General features: G+C 53.9%; 1 protein-coding gene across 2 annotated transcripts; it reads left to right on the top strand.

Annotated features, from left to right (window-relative positions):
• Rrp1 (ribosomal RNA processing 1) lies at nt 1-11,224 on the top strand. 2 transcript variants are annotated; one of them, XM_023716091.1, is made up of 13 exons: nt 1-191; nt 1,123-1,205; nt 2,147-2,204; nt 3,312-3,397; nt 3,589-3,650; nt 7,254-7,383; nt 7,467-7,531; nt 7,673-7,878; nt 8,827-8,879; nt 9,333-9,430; nt 9,623-9,642; nt 10,103-10,216; nt 10,728-11,224. In XM_023716091.1, the coding sequence occupies exons 1-13, from the start codon at nt 59-61 to the stop codon at nt 10,958-10,960; spliced, it is 1,341 nt and encodes a 446-aa protein (XP_023571859.1). In that variant the 5' UTR covers nt 1-58; the 3' UTR covers nt 10,961-11,224. The 2 variants fall into 2 exon arrangements, with proteins under 2 accessions (XP_023571859.1, XP_023571860.1); XM_023716092.1 differs by lacking the exon at nt 2,147-2,204 and having other exon boundaries at nt 105-191.
• Nucleotides 11,225-22,173: the final 10,949 nt, after the last annotated feature.

The following is a 22,173-nucleotide window of genomic DNA, read 5'->3' as shown; positions in this document are numbered from 1 at the left end:
GCCTGCGTCACACGCGCGCCGCCGCTTAGCTCTAGTGTTGAGCCTGGGGGTGTGGATTATGGGTCCGGGCGTGCAGCTTCCCCCCGAGATCCAGCTGGCACAGCGTCTAGCGGGCAACGAGCAGGTGACCCGGGACCGAGCGGTGCGGAAGCTCCGAAAGTACATTGTCGCCAGGTCCCAGCGGGCCACAGGTGAGCCGGGCCTCCGAGGCGCGTGGGGCCTCCGCGTGGTCGGCGCCCTCGCCTTTGAAATGGTCGCACAACTAGGCCGCCTCCCCCCCCACCTCCCCAGTTCCTTACCCAGTCTGCTCTGCCTCCCTCAGCGAAGGCTTCACCACCGGGTCGCGTCCCGGGCTCTCGGGCCATCCACATCTCCGCACGGCCAAACTCGTCTGGCAGGGTTCTATGTGCGTTTGGCATTGTCGTCCCGGCGCCTCTGTAACCTCTTCGGGGCCGAGAACCAGCCTCTTGCTGTTCATTTTGCCTGTTTTTCTCAGTGTGTGCCTCTTTCACTCCCTTCGGTTTCAGCATAACCTGGACGTTTCTTGGAAATTCCTGTTCTGGGGGCCTGGCCCAGTGGAATCTGAAGCCCTGGTGCCCTGTGTTTTAGGAAGCTCCGCAGTTACGCACTGTGGGCTGAGGATCCTGCCTCGGGCAGGCTTTTTCCAGCACACAGAGCCTCCGTAAATGTGGGCTGACCTTCTTTCCTAGCCTGAATGGTGAATTAACTTTTGTTAGTTGAGGTATAATACAGATGCATGTCTCAGTGGGATGCTGGAGAATAGTCACCTATAGTCAAGCTGTGGCCGCCATCCAGTCAGGAAAGGACAGAGGTTCAGAGCTGTGACCCTGAGTGGGATATGGTGGCTGATGCTTATAGAGCTTCAAAAGAGTTTAGTGGGTGCAGGAAGTTACCTGGAGGGGACCTCACAGCCAGAAGTGCAGCAGGCTCTGAGTTGGAAGGTTTGCTTGAGGGGAGGGGCAGTGACACACACATCCAGCCCCCTTACCCCAGTTGTCCCTCCCATACAGCACATGGGACTTTGGACAAGTCCTGGCGACCCAGTTTCTGGGCATTAAAGGGTCAAGTTTGTTTTGTGTGAACTCTGCTGTTTGGTTGCAGGTGGCTTCACGCATGATGAACTGCTGAAAATATGGAAAGGGCTATTTTACTGCATGTGGATGCAGGACAAGTTGCTCCTGCAGGTGAGTGCACAGCCACGTGGCCTGAGACGCTGGGGGAGCCTGGAGGGCGGTGGCTGACCCCCTTCCCCCATAAATAGAGACGACAGAGTTGTGTGGCCTCCCTGTGTTGGTCTGTGTGGCTGGTGGCCCCAGCACGTGTGGAGGACAGGCATGAATGCAGTGGTACTGCTGGCAGTGGGGCAGCTGGTGGAGTGAGTTGTTTTGTGTTTGTTCCCACTGTGATCAAAACACATGAGTACTAAAATGACAATTCAGGGGCAGCATATACGTCTTCTGAGACAAGGATTTCCCCTGCTGGCTATTTTTAATTTTTTTATGAATCTTTATTTGTTTGGTATAGCTGCTACACTGCTCAGACTTGTAATGATCTCCTGTTTCAGCCTCCCCAGCATTGAGATTACAGGCATGTGCCACCACATCAGGTTTGGTGGTTGGCTTGGCATGGCATGCAGTACCAGGGATCAAACCCCAGTCCTTGGGCTTGCCAGGCAGGTGCTTAGACCGCCAAGCTATCTCCCCAGCCCCTGCTGACCTTTTAGAAATGGTTCTCAAAGTCTGAACTGTTAATGTGCACACCAGGCTCATATTTTAAACACTATATTTCAGAGGAGGCTCTGGAATCTTGCAACCAAGCAAGAGTAGCCAAGCAGTGACTTGCAGGTCTGGCCGGTAAGATGGCTCTCATCCATCTGTACCACAGCCCCTGTGACAGTTACCCTCTTATTCAAAGTACAGTCTCAGTGCAGAGGACATTGTCCATCTGTTGGCGCTGGCTTTGGTAGGGGCTTTTTGCAGCAGGGGAAACTTGTAGAACTGGACTCCACAGGGCTGAGACCCCTGGCAGCTGGTCCCTGAGAATGAGGGGACGTTTGCATGTGTCCTCACCATCCGGAGAACACAGTGCTGCAGGGACAAATGTGTTTTTATTGTTTCCTACACAGGAGGAGCTAGGGAAGACCATTGCTCAGCTTATCCATGCTTTTCAGACCACAGAGGCACGTGAGTAGCTCTGCCATGGCTGAGCCCTTCCATAGATGCCAGAGCTGAGAGTCAAAGCTGCAGCCACAGAAGTTCATGTTCTGAAATCTAGAGCAGGAAGCCTCCTGTGTGTGGGTGTAGTCATGAGGGGAGCAGCCTGTACGCACTCCCTCACCCAGTGGAATCCCCTCAGGAACAGGAGAGACTGGGGGCCTGCCGTATGAAATTAGGATGAAGAGCCAGTGAGGTGATCCCACAGAATTTGAGTTCCCTGATAGTTGTGAAACTACGGTGTATTTTTTCTTATGTGTTTAACCTGACCGTGATAAGTAGTTCTGACTTTACCTGCACATTAGGATCACTTGGGCAGCCTGTAAGCATCCTGACATTTTTGCCAGGTATGGTGACATGTACCAATAATCCCAGCTACTTTGAGAAGGCAAGAGGGTCACAAATTCAAGGCCGACCTGGGAAATTGGGCAAGATCCTTTCTCAAAATAAAAAGGCCTAGGGATGTAACTGAGTGCTGGACTGCTTGCCTGCCATGTGTGAGGCCCTGGCTTCTGACCCAGTGCTAAAAAATGATTCTTTAAAAGAATCCTGATGCGCAGATCTTAGTCTAGTTGTGCCACCTCTGGGGATGTGGCCTGTGTGTTGCTGCCTTAGACCTTCCTAGGCTCTCGGGGTCCTGGAGGCTGTGCGTGTTCTAACACAGCTGGGAGCAGCAGGGAGTGACGCGCTGGCATGTGTGGTGGGCCTTCCTTTGCTTACACAGGACAGTTTCCATGCATGCCTGTGCCCTGACTACTTGGTCAGGACTCTAGCTAAAGTAGATTAGAACCTGCCTTGATAGCCCGCCCTGTTTACCTTAAGACCTTATCCTGGTCTGAGGCCCTATGGGGTCAGGACATATATGCATGATGTTGGGGGTAATGGTTCAGCCAGGGTGCCCTGTGTCTGGCATGAGGTATTGAGCTTATGTGCCTGCCTGCCAAGTATAAGTGTCCTTGGCCCTCGCAGTGCTCAGGCTCAGCCTGCACCGGTGCAGCCCAAGCCCTGTTCTGTCCCAGCCGCAGTATGCTCTCTCCATGGTGCTGGCATCCATGCCCTTCCCCCTCCTTCCCGCAGAGCACCTGTTCTTGCAGACCTTCTGGCAGACCATGAGTCGTGAGTGGGCAGGCATTGACCGGCTGCGCCTGGATAAGTTCTATCTGGTGAGGTGGCCCTGTCTCCACTGAGCAGTAGCACTGGCTGCAGGCCTGCTCCACCGGGTCTGGGTTGTGTCCTCATCCCATTCGTAATGGTCTCCTGAGGCATCTTCCCCACGCACACATGGGAAGGGGAAGTATGATTAGTGGAGCCTGGGCCCTGCTCCTAGTAATGTCTGTTCCCTTCTGTGGCAAAGCTCATGCGGATGGTCCTGAATGAGTCCCTGAAGGCCGTGAAGATGCGAGGATGGGGAGAGAGGTCAGTGCGCACGAGTCTGTGATTGGGATGGCTTGGGTTCCCTTATGATTCTTTGTCCATTGAAGGGTGCCCGTGTGGTGTTGGAGATGGGGTGGCTAGAAAACTCTAAATGGTCCCCCATCACATTAATATTATCTCCTAGTTATTGCAGCTGATTAGGCCAGATCGTGTAGAGCTGGCCACTTGTGTCCTCATGGGTTACTGTTCCTGACTGTAGAAGACTTTAGGTCATCCAGACTTGTCATGCTGATGGTCTCACTGGGAATGTGCTTGTGTGCACAGCTCTGAGCTGCTTCATGTGGGCTTTCACAGACAGTGGCAGCTGTTGTCCTGCAGATGGTGCTGGCCACCTTCCTAAAATATTTTGGGGTCTGTGTGTTGTATTTTTGAGACAGGATCTCACTGTGTAGCCCAGGCTGGCCTAGAACATGCAGTGATCCTCCTGCCTCAGCCTCCAGAGTGCTAGGGATTGCAGGTGTGCACTACCCTGCCAGGCACTTTCTAAAATATTTTAAATTGATTTTTCCAAAGAGGAAAGTGATGGATGATGTAGAGTGTGCCTAAGGAGAGTCACATGGAGAGAAACCATTCTCTCAGGCTCTCACAGAGAGCACATTGGCCAAGCAATGGCCTTGACTCATCCACATGGCTGACACTGACAAAGGATCTACAATGTGAGGTACAGGATCTCAGGATAAATCCTGAGGGGATTTCACTGACGTTATCAGACCCAAAAGCTACAACTCTTGCTGCATAGGTCTTGCTTTATCTTGGTCTTAACCATCCAGCAGAAAAGTATAAAAACAAAGTATAAGAAGTAAAGCCATGCTGTTGTGTTGAGCTGTAGGGGACTCAGGTCAACAATTTCTGACATTGCCAGTCAAGCAGAAGACCCAATACTATTATGGACTACTGGACTCTTTTTAGAATATTTTGCTGAGTTAGCACACCAATAATATTCAAATAACGGAACTAAACAAAAAAAGGGGATACAGATGAATGTCCATTTTGTATCTGTGTATTCAAAATGATTAGGATAGATATATAATTACATTCTCTTAATGGATAGAGGGATTTGTTCTAATGGTGTTTGTAAATAGGATATCAAGTCCGCTTCTTGTACAGCAGTTAACCACTAGGAAGAGAGTATGCAATGTGTTAATTATTGAAACTGTCCTACCAATTTGGTTTGAAACTGTCTCATTGCTATTTGTTTCTCAATAAAATTATGGGGAAAAAATTAAAAGGACATGGAAAAATGTTAAGGTTTACCAAAAGAAAGAGTTAATGTTGAATTGATCAGTCTTACATGCCTATAACTGGTAACTTGAGCAATAGACTTGATAATAATACATAAAAAAATAAAATAAAATTTTTTAAATTAATAAATAACGTTTAAAATAATTTTTTAAAAAAATTTTAATGTATTTAGTACAGGGTCTACAGAATTTCACTACACAAATTGGACCCGTAGCGATCCTCCTGTTTTCAGCCTCCCAAGAGCTAGGATTTCAGGCTTGCACCACCATGCCCCGTCTCATTTGCTGTTGCAGCGTGGCATGCCCAGAATCGAATGCTGGTCCCTTTGTCTGCCTCATCAGGCACTTTAGTCCGCTGAGCTATCTGGCTGGCCCTTAAAATAATGTTTTTATGAATAATGTGTGGTTAGTATAAAGAACTCATGTCCTGCCAGCCCTGCCCTCAGGGCGCACTGAGACCGGAAGTGACACTGGGAGTGGTGGTACATGCCTGTAATCCCTGCTATTGGGAGCCTGAACATAGGCGGATCACTGGGAGTCTGATCTATGTAGTGAGACTCTAGACCCTGTGCTAAATAAACATGCACACAAAAAAAAAGAACTCAGAAAACTTCTATGAAATATTAAGTCTTTTCCTTGTCTGTTTCTGGTTCTAAGGATTAAACCCAGGGACTCTCCCATTTTTTGCCATTGAGCTACAGCCCCAACCCTGGAAAGTAATTTTAACTCAAAGAGATAATTATTTTTCTTCAGATGATTAATTTTAAACCATTACATAGACAAGGCAGGGTCACAGTTTGATCCTCACCTGAGCAACATAATAAGGCCCTGTTTCACACAAGGGGTGTGAGGTGCAGCTGAGCTAAAGACCAGATTCCACCACTGGTGCCATAGAGTGACTGTGTGGAACCAGCACAGGTGTCCTGTGTCTGCAGAGACGGATGTACAGGGTCACCTGGTCCATCTTCCCAACAGCAGCCTCCTGGTGGTGCTGCTGCTAGGTAGCAGCTAGCTTCTTTTGTTTTTCTGGGCCAGTTTGAATTGACTTGTGAATGATAAACATGCACGGCAGGCTGAGCAGGTGTCACTGCAACTGCTCCTGGGTGCAGGAAGAACAGTTTCCTGTGGGTTTGTGGCTGGACTGCTGTAGCTGACTGCCCTGCAGGGGTGTAGGGGAGTGATCCCTGACCGGGCCTAAGTTCCTCTTCTGAGGAGGAGCGCCTGGGCAACATCCCTTCCTCAGTCAGCTGTGCCCATGTAGTGCTCAGCTGTGGTTGTTGTTTGTTACCGTAGAAGCTGCTTTGCCCTCAGGGTCACTTTTCCCGAAGAGTCCTGGTGACATCCCCTGCAGGGGCAGCCTGTGCTGGCCTGGCTCATGCCCCTCTGTACCCTCAGCCCAGCTCACAGAGCTGCTCTCTTGTGTCTCGTCCCCTAGGCTGACTCCAAGTGCTGCCTGTTTCTCTGGGTTTGTACCTGGTGTCATGTCTGTCTCCTTTCCCTGAGGCTACTGAGGCTTTGCTTTCCCCCCCTGCTAACTATAGGGGTTAACTCTGCTAACCAGAGTTCCATTCACTGGAGTCCAGGGACCACCCCACCCCCCGCCCCCGCTTTTTTAGGGCAGAGTCTAGGGGTGCTCAGGCTCTCATTACTAGATTGGACTCATAGTGAGTCTCCTGTTTACAGCCTCCCCCCCCCCCCCCCCTTTTTTTTTTTTTTTTTTTTTTTTTGCGGAACCAAGGATTGAACTCAGGCCCTTGCGCTTGCCAGGCAAGCACTCCCTTTATTTTTGTTTTTTGGTTTTTTGATGCAAGATCTCACTGGGTAGCCCAGGCTGGCAGGGGGACGGACTCCTTAAGGAACATGTTTCATAATTGCAGATGAGGGGATCTGGACTCCCATCCCACCTCAGGTTTTAGCTGCTCCCATACTGCTGTAACTGCTCGCTTTGGGCACCTCAGAGGCCCTCGCTGCACCAAGAGAAACTGACACTCGTGTCACCTCCCCAGTATTCCCTGCTTATAGCTTGTACCTCCCCTGCCCTGCTCTGTCCAGGCCTGGTGTGACTTCTGGTGGTCCCCTGTGGCAGAGGACCCTGTAAGGTAGGGTGGGGTGGTGCCTCTGCCAGGCTTTTCTCCTGCATAATGAATAGAAGGCCCGTGTGGGTGATGGCATGTGGCCCTTTCCATAGCCAGGTCATGCTGCATGTTTCCAAGTGGGATACAGCTACTTACACCTAGACCCAGTGCTTCAGAGTGGTTGGGGCACCTAGCTGTGCTTCCTGCCAGTCTTACAATAGGGGCTGTGGTGTACATGTGGTACTGGATCCTGACCCCCATCCCCACAGGGACATCGAGCAGCTGCTACAGTTGCTGATGACTGAGATCTTGCATGAGGACAGCCAGGCTCCCAATGGTGTGAAGAGCCACTTCCTCGAGGTCTTCTTAGAGGAGTTGACCAAAGTGGGCGCCGCCGAGGTGAGTCGGGCTCCGGAGGGTGGCTCAGCCCAGCTTGACTTGGGGTGCATCCTGAGGCTGAGCTGCTGCCCTTGCTTCCACAGCTCACAGCTGACCAGAACCTGAGATTTGTGGAGCCTTTCTGTAGGATTGCCGCCCACACTAAGGAGTAAGTGGATAGGCCAGCCCTGCTCTCCTTTTGCTGCAGCTGCCTCAGGAGCTGTGGTTCTGTGCGACCCTGGCCTGGGCCCAGAGGGTGATAGGACGGGCATCACTGCCCATCTGAGTGTCCGGCTCTGCCTCACCTCAGCTCCCTGGTTCTGCACAACATCACACGAGGCATCTTCGAGACGATTGTGGAGCAGGCCCCCTTTGCCATTGAAGACCTCATGAAGGAATTGAATGCGCAGGAAGGGAAGGACGAGGTGTCAGACAGTGATGATGAAGCAGATGGTGATGAGGAGTCACCAGATGGTGGACGTGTGCATGATCTGCCACCACAGAAGCTGCCTGCAGGTGCGGGGATGCCTGACTCTGGGCACCTGACCTGGCACCCATCCTAGACCAAGCCCCTGGCTTCCTGCTGGGCTGCTCTCCCTGCCTCCTGCTGGGCCCTCATCTCTACCCTCCCTGGTGCCCTGCATGACTCCACAGCCAGAGCAACTCAGCAAGCATGGCTGGGGTCTCGTGGCTACCCACCCTTGCTCTCCCAGCACTCTGGGCACTGTCCTGCTGTCTACTGCCCAGCCCAGCTCCAAGGTGGCTCTCTGGGGCCTGCCTGCCTCTTGCCTGCTGCTGGCTTCTCCACTGTCTCCGCAGTCAGTGTGATCCTGATCCTTGGCCAGACTTCCCACAAGGGTTGCAGGGCCTCTGGGTCCTGGAATGTGGGGCCCAGTGTACCACTTATAAGTGGCCCTCACAGAGACTGGGAACAGTGCTGTCGTGCTGGTGTCAGCCCGGCCTGCGTCCAGTCCCAGTGACACTGCAGGATTTTCCCGTGTCAGATCCTGTTGATGGTCTGCACCCATTACCACTTCAGGACTCCCTTTGTGGGCTCCCAGGCTCTTTGCCCCTGGTACTTTATGTTACCCTGTGTCCCCTCTTTGAACAGTAGTCCTGGTCACACAGGCATCTCCTGGCAGATATTCTAGCACCTGCTGTAATCCTGTCCACACCCCTGAAGCAAACTCTTGTCCCGTATTGCCTGTCCCTCAGCCCAGCCTGAGCCCTTGTCTCCAGTCCCCATTCAGGCCACCTGTGTCTGGCCCTTTGCCGTCCTTACTTACACAATCCTGGCATATCTTCTGCTGCCTGTAGTGCCCATTCCCTTGACTGTGTTTCCTCCTGTCCACACCTTGGTTTTCTGCCCCCGGGAGGCCCCTTGGTGCACACAGGGGTCCTGGGACCCCGTGTTCTGCACGTACCAGGTGTGGGGCTCGGGCTCATGGGGTCCCTTTGATCTAGGCTCCCCAGAGCAGGTGGCAGATGATGAGGACAGCACCGGCCCCGTCCTCCAGGTAGGCAGCTGAGATTCATCCTCCCACGATCCCCGGCTTGGGAGGGAGAAAGTGTCACAGTGGCAGGCAAAGCTTGGGGACCAGCTGGGCTCAGCTTTGGAAGAGGCACCCATCCTGCAGTCTCACTGGGTCCTTGACATTGGCATTTGGTACCAGCTGGGAGTCAGCTCAGAACATAGAATGCTGTAGTTGGAGACGTGGAATTTCTGAGATTTTAGTGCTGGTTGCCTATTGGATTAGTAAAGTCTAGTGGCCTGGGGTTAGATAAATATGTGGGCTTGCTTACTGTCTATCTGTCTGCATGGGGAGAACTGAAGTTGCCAGGAGATGGGTCACACTGGTGCCTCATGATCCTGTGGGCAGCCTTGGAGCTAGGACGGCAAAGTCTCATGCTGTCCACATGGGGTCCAGAGGCGACTGATCGTATCTTACTGGCATCCCTTTCTGTGGCAGTTTGACTACGAGGCAGTTGCCAACCGGCTATTTGAGGCAGCCAGTCAACAGAACACCCCCTCTCAAAATAGGAAGCGCCTCTACAAGGTCATCCGCAAGTGAGTGTCCCCAAAGTGCCCAGCCTTCTCCACAGCCCACTCTTCCAGTCTTTCTGCATTGACCTAAAGAGGCCTCGGCTGGGAGGGAGGTTTCAGAGCCTTCAGAGGGCACTATTTAGGGTCCCACTAAGGACCTGGAAGGTGCCTGTGGGTGCAGAGCCAGTCAGTGGTAATGGTGTCTGTCTCTTACAGGTTGCAGGACCTGGCTGGAGGTGAGGCTGGAGCAGTACCCAGTGGCTCAGACTTGGGAGCCATGGTGTCTTTGCATGTGGGGTGTGGTCTTCGTGGTTTTGGGAGAACAGTGCTTCTGGGCCACATCTGTGTCCTCTTGGCTGTGTGGGCCACAAAGGAGCCTCCATGTACCCATTCAGCATGCAGTCCTGTGTGCGTTGGTGCATTTCACCTGGCAGGTGGGCTTATGCCAGTGTTTTGTTCCAGTGGGAACATGAGCTGTCCCTATCTTGTCACATGCCTGTCCCCTGCTTTCCGTCCAGACAACAGCCCACACATCAACATATCCATCAGGCAGTCTGTTACTGTAGTCCCACCCTCTGGAGTCAAGAACATCAAGCTGTGCATGGGCTCTCTCTTCGTCACGGGTTAACGATGATTCCTGGGCTGTTGCAGGCCTTTTCTGCCCACTGTGCCTCTTGACCATGCTCTGCTCCTCAGGTCACTTCCCTGAGGATGAAGTCCCTGAAAAGGCCTGCAGTCGTCTGCTGGCAGGGAGGAGGGTGCGGAAGGCAAAGCGGCGCTGGCTGCAGCGGCAAGCACAAAGCCAAAGAGGTAGGGTGTAAGGACACTGGCACAAGGTTGCCTATGGCCCAGCCTGGGACCCTGCAGGGAGGGTGCCACACCATCCACATGCCCGTGGGCTCAAGGGCCAAGGGAGGAACGGTTCTGGGGCAGATGGTGATGCAGTGGGCCTAAGGGCCCCTGAAGAAGAAAGCAAAGGAGGAGCAGAGAAGGCTGAGACCAAAGATTGGAGGGTGTCCCCAGGCCAAAAGCAGTGGATGCTAGGACCTGGGCACCCTGCTCAAGTCATCTCCCATGATTTCCTGCCCTGGCTTGTCCTGTTTGCTCTTCTTGTGCACCTGCTCCCACGCCTGAGCGTCCTCCTGCACTCCTACTGGTCTTTCTGGAGGCCCTGCTTCCCAGCAGCACAGACTGCTGTGGAGTGTGCTGTCCTTGCAGACAGTGTCCCCATGGCTGTCGTGGCTGCATTATCCACACACTGCCAACTTCGTCCTGGAACACAGCTGGGCAGCCTATCCATACGACCTTGCTGCTTTGACAGGGGAAGTTGAGCAGGAGGCAGCACCGAGTCCAGACCTGAGCCCTGGAGATGAGGGGAAGAAGAGCAGGAAGAGGCCCAAGAGGATTGGCCCTGGGCTGCACAAGGGAGCCAGTGGCAGGAAAGGGCCCTGCCAGAAGAGGAAGCAGGCTGGACAGGCGTGTGTTGCTCCAGCAAAAGCTGCTGGCACCCAGAAGCTCAAGAGGAAGAAGAAACGGCCGCTGGAGAGCGGGTAGTGCTGTGACCGGGCAGGGATGAGCAGCACCATGCAGGTGCCCAGGTACCGACTGAACTGCATGTAGGCAGGGCAGCACATGGGTCAGCCTAGCCTCTGATGCCTGTGGTCCCCAACTTCTGTTGGGGTGGATAAGGAGGGCAAGCCCAGGACATGCATCTGCTTCAGGGCTACCATCTGCACTTTCTCTCTTAGAGCCTCATCGCCAAGGGACTGTCATCCATGCCCTGGGGTCTCATCGAATAAAATGCCGTGGGTCCTGCCACACTCTGGAACCCTGGTGTGTGCGCACATGTGTGAGTGAAGTGCCCATGTACTATCGAGCACTGTTCATGTTTTGTGTCCATTCTGTTGTAAAAACCTGTTGACACATAACCCTGGGGGAAGCCTGCTGGCAAGCAGCTTGCAGTGTGTGGAGGTAGGCCATGTCCCTCGTCCTTTTCGCAGCTGGGACACTGGGGGCCAAGGGAGACCTCCAAAGGCAGCCTGAGTGAGGGCCCTATGATACACACTCAGTTCTCAGAATGGTTCTGGGGGCTGGGGTCCCAGCTGGTAAATCCTAAAGCTAGTGCTATATGGGGGATTGTAGATCAAACCACATAGCATTTGTCCTGCTGGTAGCTAGTGTTCAAGGGGTGGCTGGCATGGCACAGGGCACAACAGCTCTTGCAGAGAGCACTGTTTGCCGGGGGCCGCTGTCTTTCAGGATTGCTTTGTGCCTGTTCACAGTACCCCTTTGCTATGGCAGTTCTTGGGGATAGGAAGCCTCAGGATCTCAAGTGTTCTCTGAGACTTTGTGCTGTGGTTGCATTCACAGCAGGCCTGGCTCCTGTTGCTCTTGTCCTCTTATTTGGAAGCATCCTGGGGTCCACAGCTCATGTGACAGCCCAGTAAGGAACTTGGGGCAGAAAACATCCAGCCTTTGCTGGCTGGGTCTGATGTCCCTGCCACATGGGCATGGTCACCCAAGAGAGCTGCAGGCCGGTTGGGCTGGGGGGTGGGTAGAGACTGGAGGGAGGGGCAGAGGCACAGCCACCTGGTCCTGGGCCATGTGGTCTACATATGTTGAAGGGTGAGCACAGCCAGCACCCTTTGGTGGTCAGTGTGTTGTGGAGGTGTGATACCCTCCTGTCCCTGCCATTTCCCATGTACCTCAGCTTGTGCCTGGCCATGACAGATCCCTAGTGCTATAAGGAAAGAAGATCCTGGTGTGTGTGTGTGGTGCTGGTGCCTAGTTTAATTCCAGCATTCTGTGAGGGTGAGGTGGGAAAATCACAAGTGAGACCCACCCTGAGTGACCTAAGGACTTGGACCCTGTCTCAAAAAGATGGCTAGGACTGCAGCTCAGTATCAAGACCCCACCCGGTACCACACCCGAAGAAAGCCACACAGCCATGGTATAGAAATTGCTGCATAGATGGCCAGTCCTAACGGTCACAGCAGGATCCAGGAGCTTTGATTTTCTCAGTCCTTCCCAGGGCAAGGGCTGGCATAGCCCCCAAGGCCCCTCAGCCCCTGTTCTGTCACTCCCTGATTCTGCCCAGCTCACAGGCTGGTAGTTCTGCACCTTCCTACTTGGTCGCCCTGGGCTCTGCCACCCAGGGGGTGCAGGCGCTGCCTCCCCTGTTTCCATGGAGTCCTGGAGTGCCCACTAGGCTCTGGCACTGCTCTATCCAGGACATCTCTCCAGTCTGTGCCACGGAGCACCCGCAGCACCCCTCTCAGCCCTGCCTGAGGCTTCTGCAGACTGGAGCACTTGGTGCCAGGACCCCAGCTTGCACTTCCCTCCCTGCTTCGTTGCAGGCCTGGGGACTGTGGGGTTGGTTCCCCCTCCAAAGCCATTCAGAGCAATGCATGTGATGATGGCAGCCTGATGGGCTCCTCTGCTGAGTTGGGACCAGCTGCCTCTTTGTCCCCAGCTTTGTCAGTCCTGGAGTGCATGTGTTCTCCAGGCCTGGTTGACATCAGAGCCCCATGCAAAGAGTGTGAGGCCCTGTGGCTGCTTCTCTGTCTAAGAAACACCTTTTCTGGGCTCATAACCACCTTGTGGAGGTGCTGTTCAGCAGCTGTCACACTTTGGTAGGGTGGTATGGAAGTAGTCATAGCAGAACAAGTTTGTCACCAGAAAGAACGTCACAGCAACCCTGTCTCAGCAGCCTCTAGGATGAGCAGGCCCTGACTGCCCCCAGCTCCAAATAAGCCACAAGGAGAAGCCATGCATCTGGCCAGAGGAGACACAGGAATCCACATTTGGGAGGGCAGCATGGTCCATCCCCACCAGCCACTCATTCTCTGTCCAAGGTGAAGGCCATGTTGGATGGGGACAGCCCTGCTGGGCTTGGGGCTGGCCTCAGGGTGCTCCTGAGAAAGGGGTCCGACAGGATGTGTGTGTATGTATAGGGGCTTATTTTAAGGGACTGGCTCACAGGGCTATAAGCCTCAGCAAGTCCAAAAGCTGCCTGTGGAGGCTGGTAGGCTGGAGGCTCACAAAAGAGGCTATCAGCTGGCAAAATACCTCCTTTCTCAGGAGAGGTCTTTATCCCTGTGAGTTGGAGGTCAGCCTGCACTACATAGTAAGACCCTATCTCAGACAGCCAGCCAACAACAAAAATGATCCAAAACCAAACAAAAGGGAGAGAGGGAGGGGGAGAGAGAAGAAAGAGAGGGAGAAAAGGAAAAAAGACCAGGTCCAGGAGCCTCTGCCCTGCGCCTTCGCTCCCTATCCAGGGAACCTGCACAGGCGCAGTTCCACAACCTGCCTCTGGGGGGCCCTTGGCCCTGAATGGCTCTGAAGCAGAGCCTCCTGTCATCTCTGGCCCCTGGGGTGGGGATCACAGTCCCTGGTTTCCAGGAAACGAGCCCCCAGAGCTGTAACCTCAGCTCTGCAGAGCTGCTGTCTGCATTCTCCCTGTTCTTCGAGGTCCGCACCTGAGGTAGTACATCTCACACCCTCACCCCTGCACCCTTGCCCATGCAGCAGGCCATGGTTGTTCATAGAATCTTTAGAGGAAATTCTGCCTTTGACAAAGGGATGCCATGCCAGAATGTAGGGCATCATGGGCACAGGATGCTTTTCCCTTGCTCATGACAGCATCCCTCAGGGACCCCTCCTGAGCCCTGTGGCTCTGGCCTACCTGAGGGGTGCACCTGAGCCATGTGCAGCCCTGATTCCTGGAGGCAGCCACCAAGGACCTGCTTGCCTCACCCTGGTGCCAGGAACCAAAGGCAGAAAGAAAGCAGATGGTGGCCTGCCTGCTGCTGTTGGGTTGTACCTGGTGGGGGCCAGGGAAGGAGCCTGAGTCTTCACCTTTCCTGAGGACTGATCCTTTCCCTCAGGAACCTCCACTGCAGCCCAGCAATGCCACCCACATAAAGACAGGTGGGAGGATGTGGGCATGGTCTAGAACCCAGAAACGGCTCATGCATCCTGGTGACCCCAAAGCAGTTGCAGCTGTGCTGTGACATGAAGCCCTTGCTGACATCCTGGCCCATCCCCCATGAGCTGTTCTGAACTATGCTGCAGGTGTGCCTGGGAGGGCATCCTTCAGAGCACTGCTAAATTCAGGCAGGGAGCAGAAGCATCCTTTCTGGTGAAATGCACTTGTACCAAGTGGCAGAGCTGGCCACATCTGTGCTCCCAGAGGCCCTGCAGCCTGCAGCCCACTCCAGTGTGGCTCCCATGACACCCTGGGGTGAGTGGAGATGTTGCTGGCTGGCACCTGGGCTCCCCTTGAGCTGCGGCTACTTTGTGACAAGCACAGTCCTCCCTTCAGCTGTGGTGGGCAGCACAGCTCCTTCAGGGCCCAGTGGTCACCAAACCCTCACTGCTGGGTTCTTCCCTTGCCCTGACTTCCTCCTGGGGTGCAGGGGACCCTTCCTGAATGATGTAGTGCAGCTTCTCTGTCCACTCACGTCAGGGCTCCACAAGCCCCCTCTCTCCCTCATGTGGAGCTGCCCAGCTGAGCACTAAAAGCCATTGTCAGGAGCTGCCTTGGGCTCAGGGGCACCAGAGAGTTGGGGCTGGAGACCCCGCCCGGTGTGGCAGGAGGTGCTGCTGTCCTCAGGGCAGCCTGTGCCCTGGAAAACTGGCTTCTTGGTCATCCCTGGTGCCTCTCTTGCTTTCTGTGCTGTGTGCAGAGCTCCTGTAGTGGCCTTGTCCCAGGAGCATGAGCCTGTGAGGAGGCCTGGGTTCCTGCTTCTGTGGGGGATATAAGGGAGGGTGGAGGGCCCACTGAGGGACAGTTTTCTTACCACCCCCTTCTCTAGCCAGTCGCCACCATGGGCTCAGGACCCCCAAGACCCAGCCACTCTTGCTGGATCCCCAGACAATGGCATACGGGCCTCAATACAGAAGCTTTGGGGCTCTTGGCTTGGAGGATTCATTGGTGTTAGACCGACAGATGGGGGAGGGTGCTCAGGGCAGCACCTCAGTCTCCCCATCTATCAAATGGACATGGAAAAAGACCCCATTCTCTTGGCTGTGGAGGGCTCAGTAAATTTGTGTGTGTGTGTGTGTGTGTGTGTGTGTGTGTGTGTGTGTGTGTGTTCACTCTGCTCCTGGGCCATGGAGGACTCCATGCCTGGATGGGACACGGAGCCCTGGAGCTCCTGGGGTGTCAAGGCACTTTCAGGTTTATACACAAGAGATAGAGAGATGGCTGCTCTTTCCCAGGGCAGGCAGATGGAAGAGGAAGGATGCACTCCTGGGAGCTGAGGGAGCCTAGTATTTAAAGGAAACTGTGTCTTTGGAGCCACCTCTTGCTCCAGCAAAGCATGCTCACTTCCTAGCTCATCCTGGGGAGGGAGGGGGGCAGCATCCCACTAACCTGCCAGAGACCTGCATTAGCAAACAGCTTGCTAATTGTCCCTAGCTCTTGAAAGCACTCTTGACATTTCACAGCTTTGTGTTACAATAGTAATTTGCAGCTCCTACAGCGTCACCTATAAATAGTGGGACAGACCTCTGCAAGAGCAAGGAAGGCCTGAATAGCATAATTACCCCAGGCAGTGAGGTGCACCAGCATCTGCCTCAATGCTACATGGCCTTGTGATGCCCAGCACAGCCCAAGACCTTAAGACGTAGCAGGCGCATGCACTGGACAGGTGGGAGAGCAGTGCTTCCAGGCATCCAGCCTGGGCCACATGCATCCTGCATCCCCACTGAGCAGGCCCCCTGGGAATGCATGGTGGGGACAGTCACCATGTAAAGCTGCCAAGAGTGGGGACTCAGTCTCAGGCCATCAGCTCAGGTCCACAGAGCCTTCAGATTTCACAGCATAGCCACCAGCTGGGAGCCCTGGCTGTCGGGGTTTGTACCCCAGGCTGCACATGAGAGGGAGCCCAGGCTGTGTACCTCCTGCCTGGAGGCTGGAAAGCTGGCCCCCAGAGCCTCATGGGGTGGGATGGAGATGCGTGCAGGTGACCAGGTGCTGTGTAGGTGGCCAGGCCTTTGGGACCACTCCAGGGCTGGGCTGTGGCTCCCCTTCCCATACTGGCTTGGGGGCCAGGGGCTCCCCTTCTAAACTACATCCTACATCCTCCCTTCCCCTGGGTTTCCATCCTCCTGGCTTCCTCCCACCACCAGCATAGCATGGTCATCCTCCAGGTCATCCTCAGTCCCTTCCTGGGGTCCTGCTGTCCTGGGTCTCACTCTGAATCCTGCCTGAATCCCTAGGCCTTGCTGGGTTCCACTCCAGGTCATGTCCCTTTGCAGATGATATTTAAGGTGTAGCAGCTCCAAGGGTCACGGGGAGAGTGGGGATGGCATGATTGTGTCAAGGGCATGCTTGGGGCACCCAGCCTCCAAGCCCCTCTGCTGTCCCTATGAACAGGCTGGCACCACTAGGCAGAGAATGGGATGCTGCTGGAGCCTGTGTCCACAGTGGTCATGCTGTGGCCTTCTTGGGTACACACAGGATTCCCACAGCCTGGAGCCCTAGGTGAGGACCCATTGCCAAGCCTACTGTTCTATCCTCTGACGGAGCTCCCCAAGGCTCCTCCTGTGACAGTGAGTTTTGAGATCCCTGCTGGTCTGTTTTGAGGTCCCACATCTTGTGTGGCCAACTAGGCTGAGCCCAGTCAGGAAGCCTCCTCTCCACTAGCCTGGAAGGTCCCTACCTAGCTTCTCTCCACAGTCTCTGCTCTGGGACACAAGCAGCTGTTGTATCGGGAAGCAACACATCCTCCCTGTTCAGAGGCATCTGATGGGCTCAGCCCTGATGATCCCCGTGGGTCACCAGGGCCAAGCTGAGCCTCCTCTACACGGAGATGATAGCAGCATCACATCTCCCCACACCAGCCTCACCTGTGGGTGCCTGTGCCTCCCAGAGAGCCACTGGCGTGTCAGGAGGTAGGGCCCCCTTCCTGCTTCCCCTTCCAGGTCCTTGAGGAGCTGCCTTCAAGAGAGCTCAAAATACCCATCTCCAGAAGCACTGGCATTAAGTGCCATAGACTTATGCAGTCTCAGCCATGTCTCCTGTGTCCATGCCCACACTTCTGGGTTATTTCCAGCACCCTTGGGCCCTGCACAACCTCTGTCCAGAAGGTCCGGAGAGATGGGCTGCTTGGAAGTGGAGTCTTTGTGAGGTGACAGGTGTTGGCAGGCTCAGACCCCACCCCCAGCAGCTCTGCCACATTTCCCTTACCACTGGGCAGCTCTAGTGTGTCCCAGAGAGTCGTCTCTGTGCTGGGGACAGAATCCACAGGCTGTTTCTGCCAGACAAGGTCTGTACCACAGAGCCACACCCCAGCCCTCCGTTCTTCATTTGGAGATAGGCTGTCTCTGAACTGTCAAGCCTGCTCTCAAGCGTATGATCCTCCTGCCTCAGCCTCCCAAGTATCTGGGATTGCAGGCAGGTGTCACTGTGTGTGGTATGCATCCTAGAGACCTGTGAAGTGGGAAACTGGACTGTGGAAGTGGTGATTAGTGACACATCTCACGTGTGCCCTTCCCAGAAGCAGTTGCGGGACCATGGGTTTGGTTAGCAATGGTCCTATCTCACACTGTCCCAGGCCTGTGAGCAGGGTGAGGTTTTCAGGTCCCGTGCTGGGTCAATTCCAGTTTTCTTACCAGTGCAGTGAGGGGCATCTACATCTGCCCTAAACAGCAAAGCTTCTCTTTCAGGGTTGTTGTAGCCAAATTCTTTCCAGTGGAGGAAGAAAGTGAAGCTCAGAACCCACTTGGACCCCAAGGAGGACACAGCTGCAGGCTGCTGGGTAGGGAGTGTGGCCCGGAGGAAGGCCATGGCCACAGTGTCCTCAGGCAACTGGCAGGTCCAACAGTGGGCTCATGTTGTGACCACTATGTCTGGTTTCTCCTGCTGATAGGTTTTCAGCAGTGCAGTCCAGAAATAGGAAAGGTAAAAGAAGGCTTTATTAACCCCAAAGACATGGAGATGATCGAGGGCCGATGGGGCAGGTAGATCCTCTGGCCTGAGACAGAGAAAGCTGAGGTTCTTACGGCCTTTTTCTAGGGGTGGAGCTTGAGGGGATGTTTAGAAATATCTGAGGAGCTGATTGGGGTCTTCCCTGAGGTGGTGGGAAAGGTAAAAGGATAGTGTACCATGGGCTGAGTTGGAGAAGAAGGGGAGAGGTGGTCTCTGGGAAGACAAGGTATCGTTTTAAGGGCTTCAGCTGTATTAGATGACCACCGTAATAATTCAGCAATTCACACCAGGGCCAGAGCCTATCACTACCTGTGCTGTGCCTTCTGCCCCACAGTGCAGAAGGGGAGCTATAATACCCCAGGATGTAGTGGACAGAAATGCAGGCTTGGCAAGTGGCCCAGTGAGCCCTGAGAGGTCCAGACTGCCCAATTTCAATCACAGTCACTATTTCTGAATGATGATTTTTAGCAGAAGCTGTTCAGATGGGCAGAACCCACAGCCGGGTGTGGGGCTGCATTCCTGTGACCCCAGCACAAGACAGGAGGATCAGAAATGTGAGCACAACTTGGGCAACCTAGCCATTTAACAAGATGTTTTCTTTAAAAAAAAAAAAATAAACCCAGGTGTGATGATGTACACCTGTAATCCCAGGACTTGGGAGGCTGAGGCAGGAGGATGGCTGTGTGTTCAAGGCCAGCCTAGGATAAGTTAGACCTTGTCTCAAAGAAAACCCCATTAAAAAATTATAAAAGGCTGGGGATATAGCTTAGTGCAGATGATAATCCTCATTACTAAGAAAAAAAAAGAGAGGATAGGATAAGAGAGAAAGAAAGAAAGGTGGGAGGAAGGGAGGAAGGAAAGAAGAGGGGAAGAGAGGGAGGGAGGGAGAGCTACAGAATTTCCAATACCAGATCTTGAGGCTCACTGTGACACCAGAGACGGGCAGCACAGAGTGGGCAGAAAATGTATCACCCCTTGGGATGAGCCTCTTTGGTGTCCCAGGGTTGGATGAACTCTGGGTTGGCTTTCTTCGTCCTCTTCCTCCTCCTCCTTTTCCCTCTTCTGCTCCTCCTCCTCCTTCTCCTCCATGTTCCCCCCAATGTCCATTGTCCCAGGTGCCCTGCAGATCATGGGTTCTTCCTCCTGGACACCAGCATTGGTTGTGCACAGCCACATGTGCCCTGCAGACTTTAAGTCATCTCTGGGCTGCGCAGGTGCTGGCCACTGTAGGAGCATGGCTGTTACACTCTCTCTTTTAGGAAGTAATTGTGTGGGAAATGCACTTGCCTAGTACAGATGTTTTAAATAGCTTTGATCTGTGGTTGATTGGCTCACCAGACACCATGGGATGCCCAAGCCAGAGAGCTGCCTGTCCTCCAGTCTGCCAGAGACATGGTGGACACCACTGATGTTTTGTTCACACCTTTCTGAGGATGCTGTTCCACTTCAAGTGTCATGGGGATTCTATAGCAATGCTCCCCACCCCTCTGCTGACCTGGATACCCTGCTCTGAACTCCCCTGTGCATTGGTGGTGTCTCATGTCTGCCGTCCCTTCCATTGACTTCATCAGCCAGGTGAAGAAGAGGGTTCCAAGTTCCAGCTCTGCTCAGCAAGGGCCTGTCTCAGGGAAGGGCACTTTCCTAGCATGCCCCAGACCCTGGGGTCCAGCCTTAGCACTGCTGAGAAAGAAATACAAACAGGATGAAGGAGGGGGATGAAAATAGGAAGTCCTGATGCGACTCGGTGCCCTCGAGGGCTGCCTGCTCTGCCACAGGACCCATTTCTGGAGGATGAGACTCTGACAACACAGGAAAGGCATTGCTGTGAGAGGGGTCAGCCGTCCTGTGCACCCTGAACTAGACTCAGGCAGAGGCTGTGACGAAGGCCAGAGGGACAGAGAGGACACAGTTTTGGGGGCACAGATCCAGAGACACCAGTGCTGGCCCTGGGGACATAGCACAGGGCTTTCAGATACACTGAGTGACACCCGACAGAACTTGGGGACAGGGAAAACTTCCCATGAGGACAGGTACTCCAGAGGCAGATTGATGAGGCCTCCTTAGGATGCAGGGGCATTTGTAGGACAGTGGCAAACTGTACCCACCATGGAGGAACACAGCAGAGATGGGAAGCGATACCTTCCAGCTGGGAAATTTCCACAGTTAGTGTCAGGGATGCTGTACAACCTGACCACACATAATTTAAAACCCAGAAGCAAAAGACAAGTTTGCAAGCCCCCTGTAAGTTCAGGAATTTAAAAATGGGCTTCTGAGCAACAAAGGTCAGGGAGGATAGGGAGATGAGACACTCTAGGGAAGGCAGAAGGAGAACTCAGCTCGAGTGGTGTCTCCTTTGCGACAGGCCAGGCTGGGGACCCTGGGAAATCACTGCCCCCACACTACAGCACTGCTGGGCCAAGCAGGAAGACACAGCCCGGGTGACAACAGAACTCCCAACCCCTGTGCCCTGCCAGCCGCATGTTTCTGGGCAGGCTTGTCCCCAACCTGGGACTGGAAGACACCCAGAAGCATCCTCAGGGTCTGGTGAAGCTACTGGGGTCCTTGCCCAAAACAATGCTCAAACCAATGTGGAAGCCCACAGGAGGCAGCCCTCTCTCAAACCTGCCTCCTTAGATGCTCAGCAGATCTCTGAAGCCTAGGCCTCATCTGGGAACAGGGAACACCTCGTCATCATTGTCGTCGTCATTGTCATCATCATCATCATCCCCACAAGGGCACTGAGGCCCTCTGTGTGCTCCCTGCGGAGCACCCTGAAATGACAACCCAGTGTACCCCACCCCACTGGGAAGGCTGGTCATGTCTAGGGAGTCTCCCTGGCTAAGGTTCTGGCTGTCTGTCATTCTGGACAAGAAAATGAGGGTGCAAAGTGCCACCTGCAGTCATCCAGGCCCATGACAGCTCTGCCTCATGTTGATGCTTGGTAGAAACTGTACGCTGTACCTCAACTTTGGTTCTGATGTTTTCCCAGCTAAGGGTGTGCAATATGTGGAGGGTGCTCCCCAGAGCCTTAGAAGAGAAGGAGCAGGTGCCTGCTCTTGCTTTCTTTCTTTCTTTCTTTCTTTCTTTCTTTTTTTTTTTTTTTTTTTTTTTTTTTTTTTTTTTTTGTTAGTGGGAATTAATCCAGTGTCTTCCCACTGAGCTATGCACCCAAACCTTTCCATTTTTTATTTTGAGACAGGTCTCACTAAGTCACTAAGTTACCAAGCTGGGCTTGAACTTGTCACCCTCCTGCTCAGCCTGCCAGCATGTTGTGATAACAGGTGTGCACCACCATGCCTGGACTGCCCGGCCCACTCCTTCTGACCACTGGCCTCTGTTGCTTGAAGCCACCTAGACTGGTGTCTAGCTGTGGCAGCTCTGGGCCACGTGCCTATTCTCAGAGCTGCTCTGGGACCATGATCCCTGTCACAGCAGAGGGGACCCAGCGTGAGAGGGTCAGGTGTTGGGTCTTCAGTTCATGACCTGGAAATGTCCCTGCCAGTTTTGCTTGAACCTCAGCCACAGAGGCTCATAGTCCACCAAGTGCCAGAAGTGGAGGAGCAGCCTGTTCTGTGCCTGGGGAGGGCAGAGGGGCCAGATAGTTGGATAAAAGCTCCCAAGATTCCTGGGGACAGAGGGGGATCCAGGGGAGGAACCTGACAATCAGAGAAATGCGAGGCCCAGAGGCAGCACACACCACTACCAGCAAGGAGATGTCCAGGAAGGTGAGACAGAGAGAGAGAGAGAGAGAGAGAGAGAGAGAGAGAGAGAGAGAGAGAGAGAGAGAGAGATGGATGGACGGACAGGCGGACCATGCTGGTCCTGGAGA

Source organism: Octodon degus, unplaced genomic scaffold (genome assembly GCF_000260255.1).
Source record: "Octodon degus isolate 3935 unplaced genomic scaffold, OctDeg1.0 scaffold00045, whole genome shotgun sequence".
Taxonomy (NCBI): Eukaryota; Metazoa; Chordata; class Mammalia; order Rodentia; family Octodontidae; genus Octodon; species Octodon degus.
The sequence above is the reverse complement of the archived record's forward strand: the minus strand, read 5'-3'. Positions and strand labels throughout refer to the sequence as shown.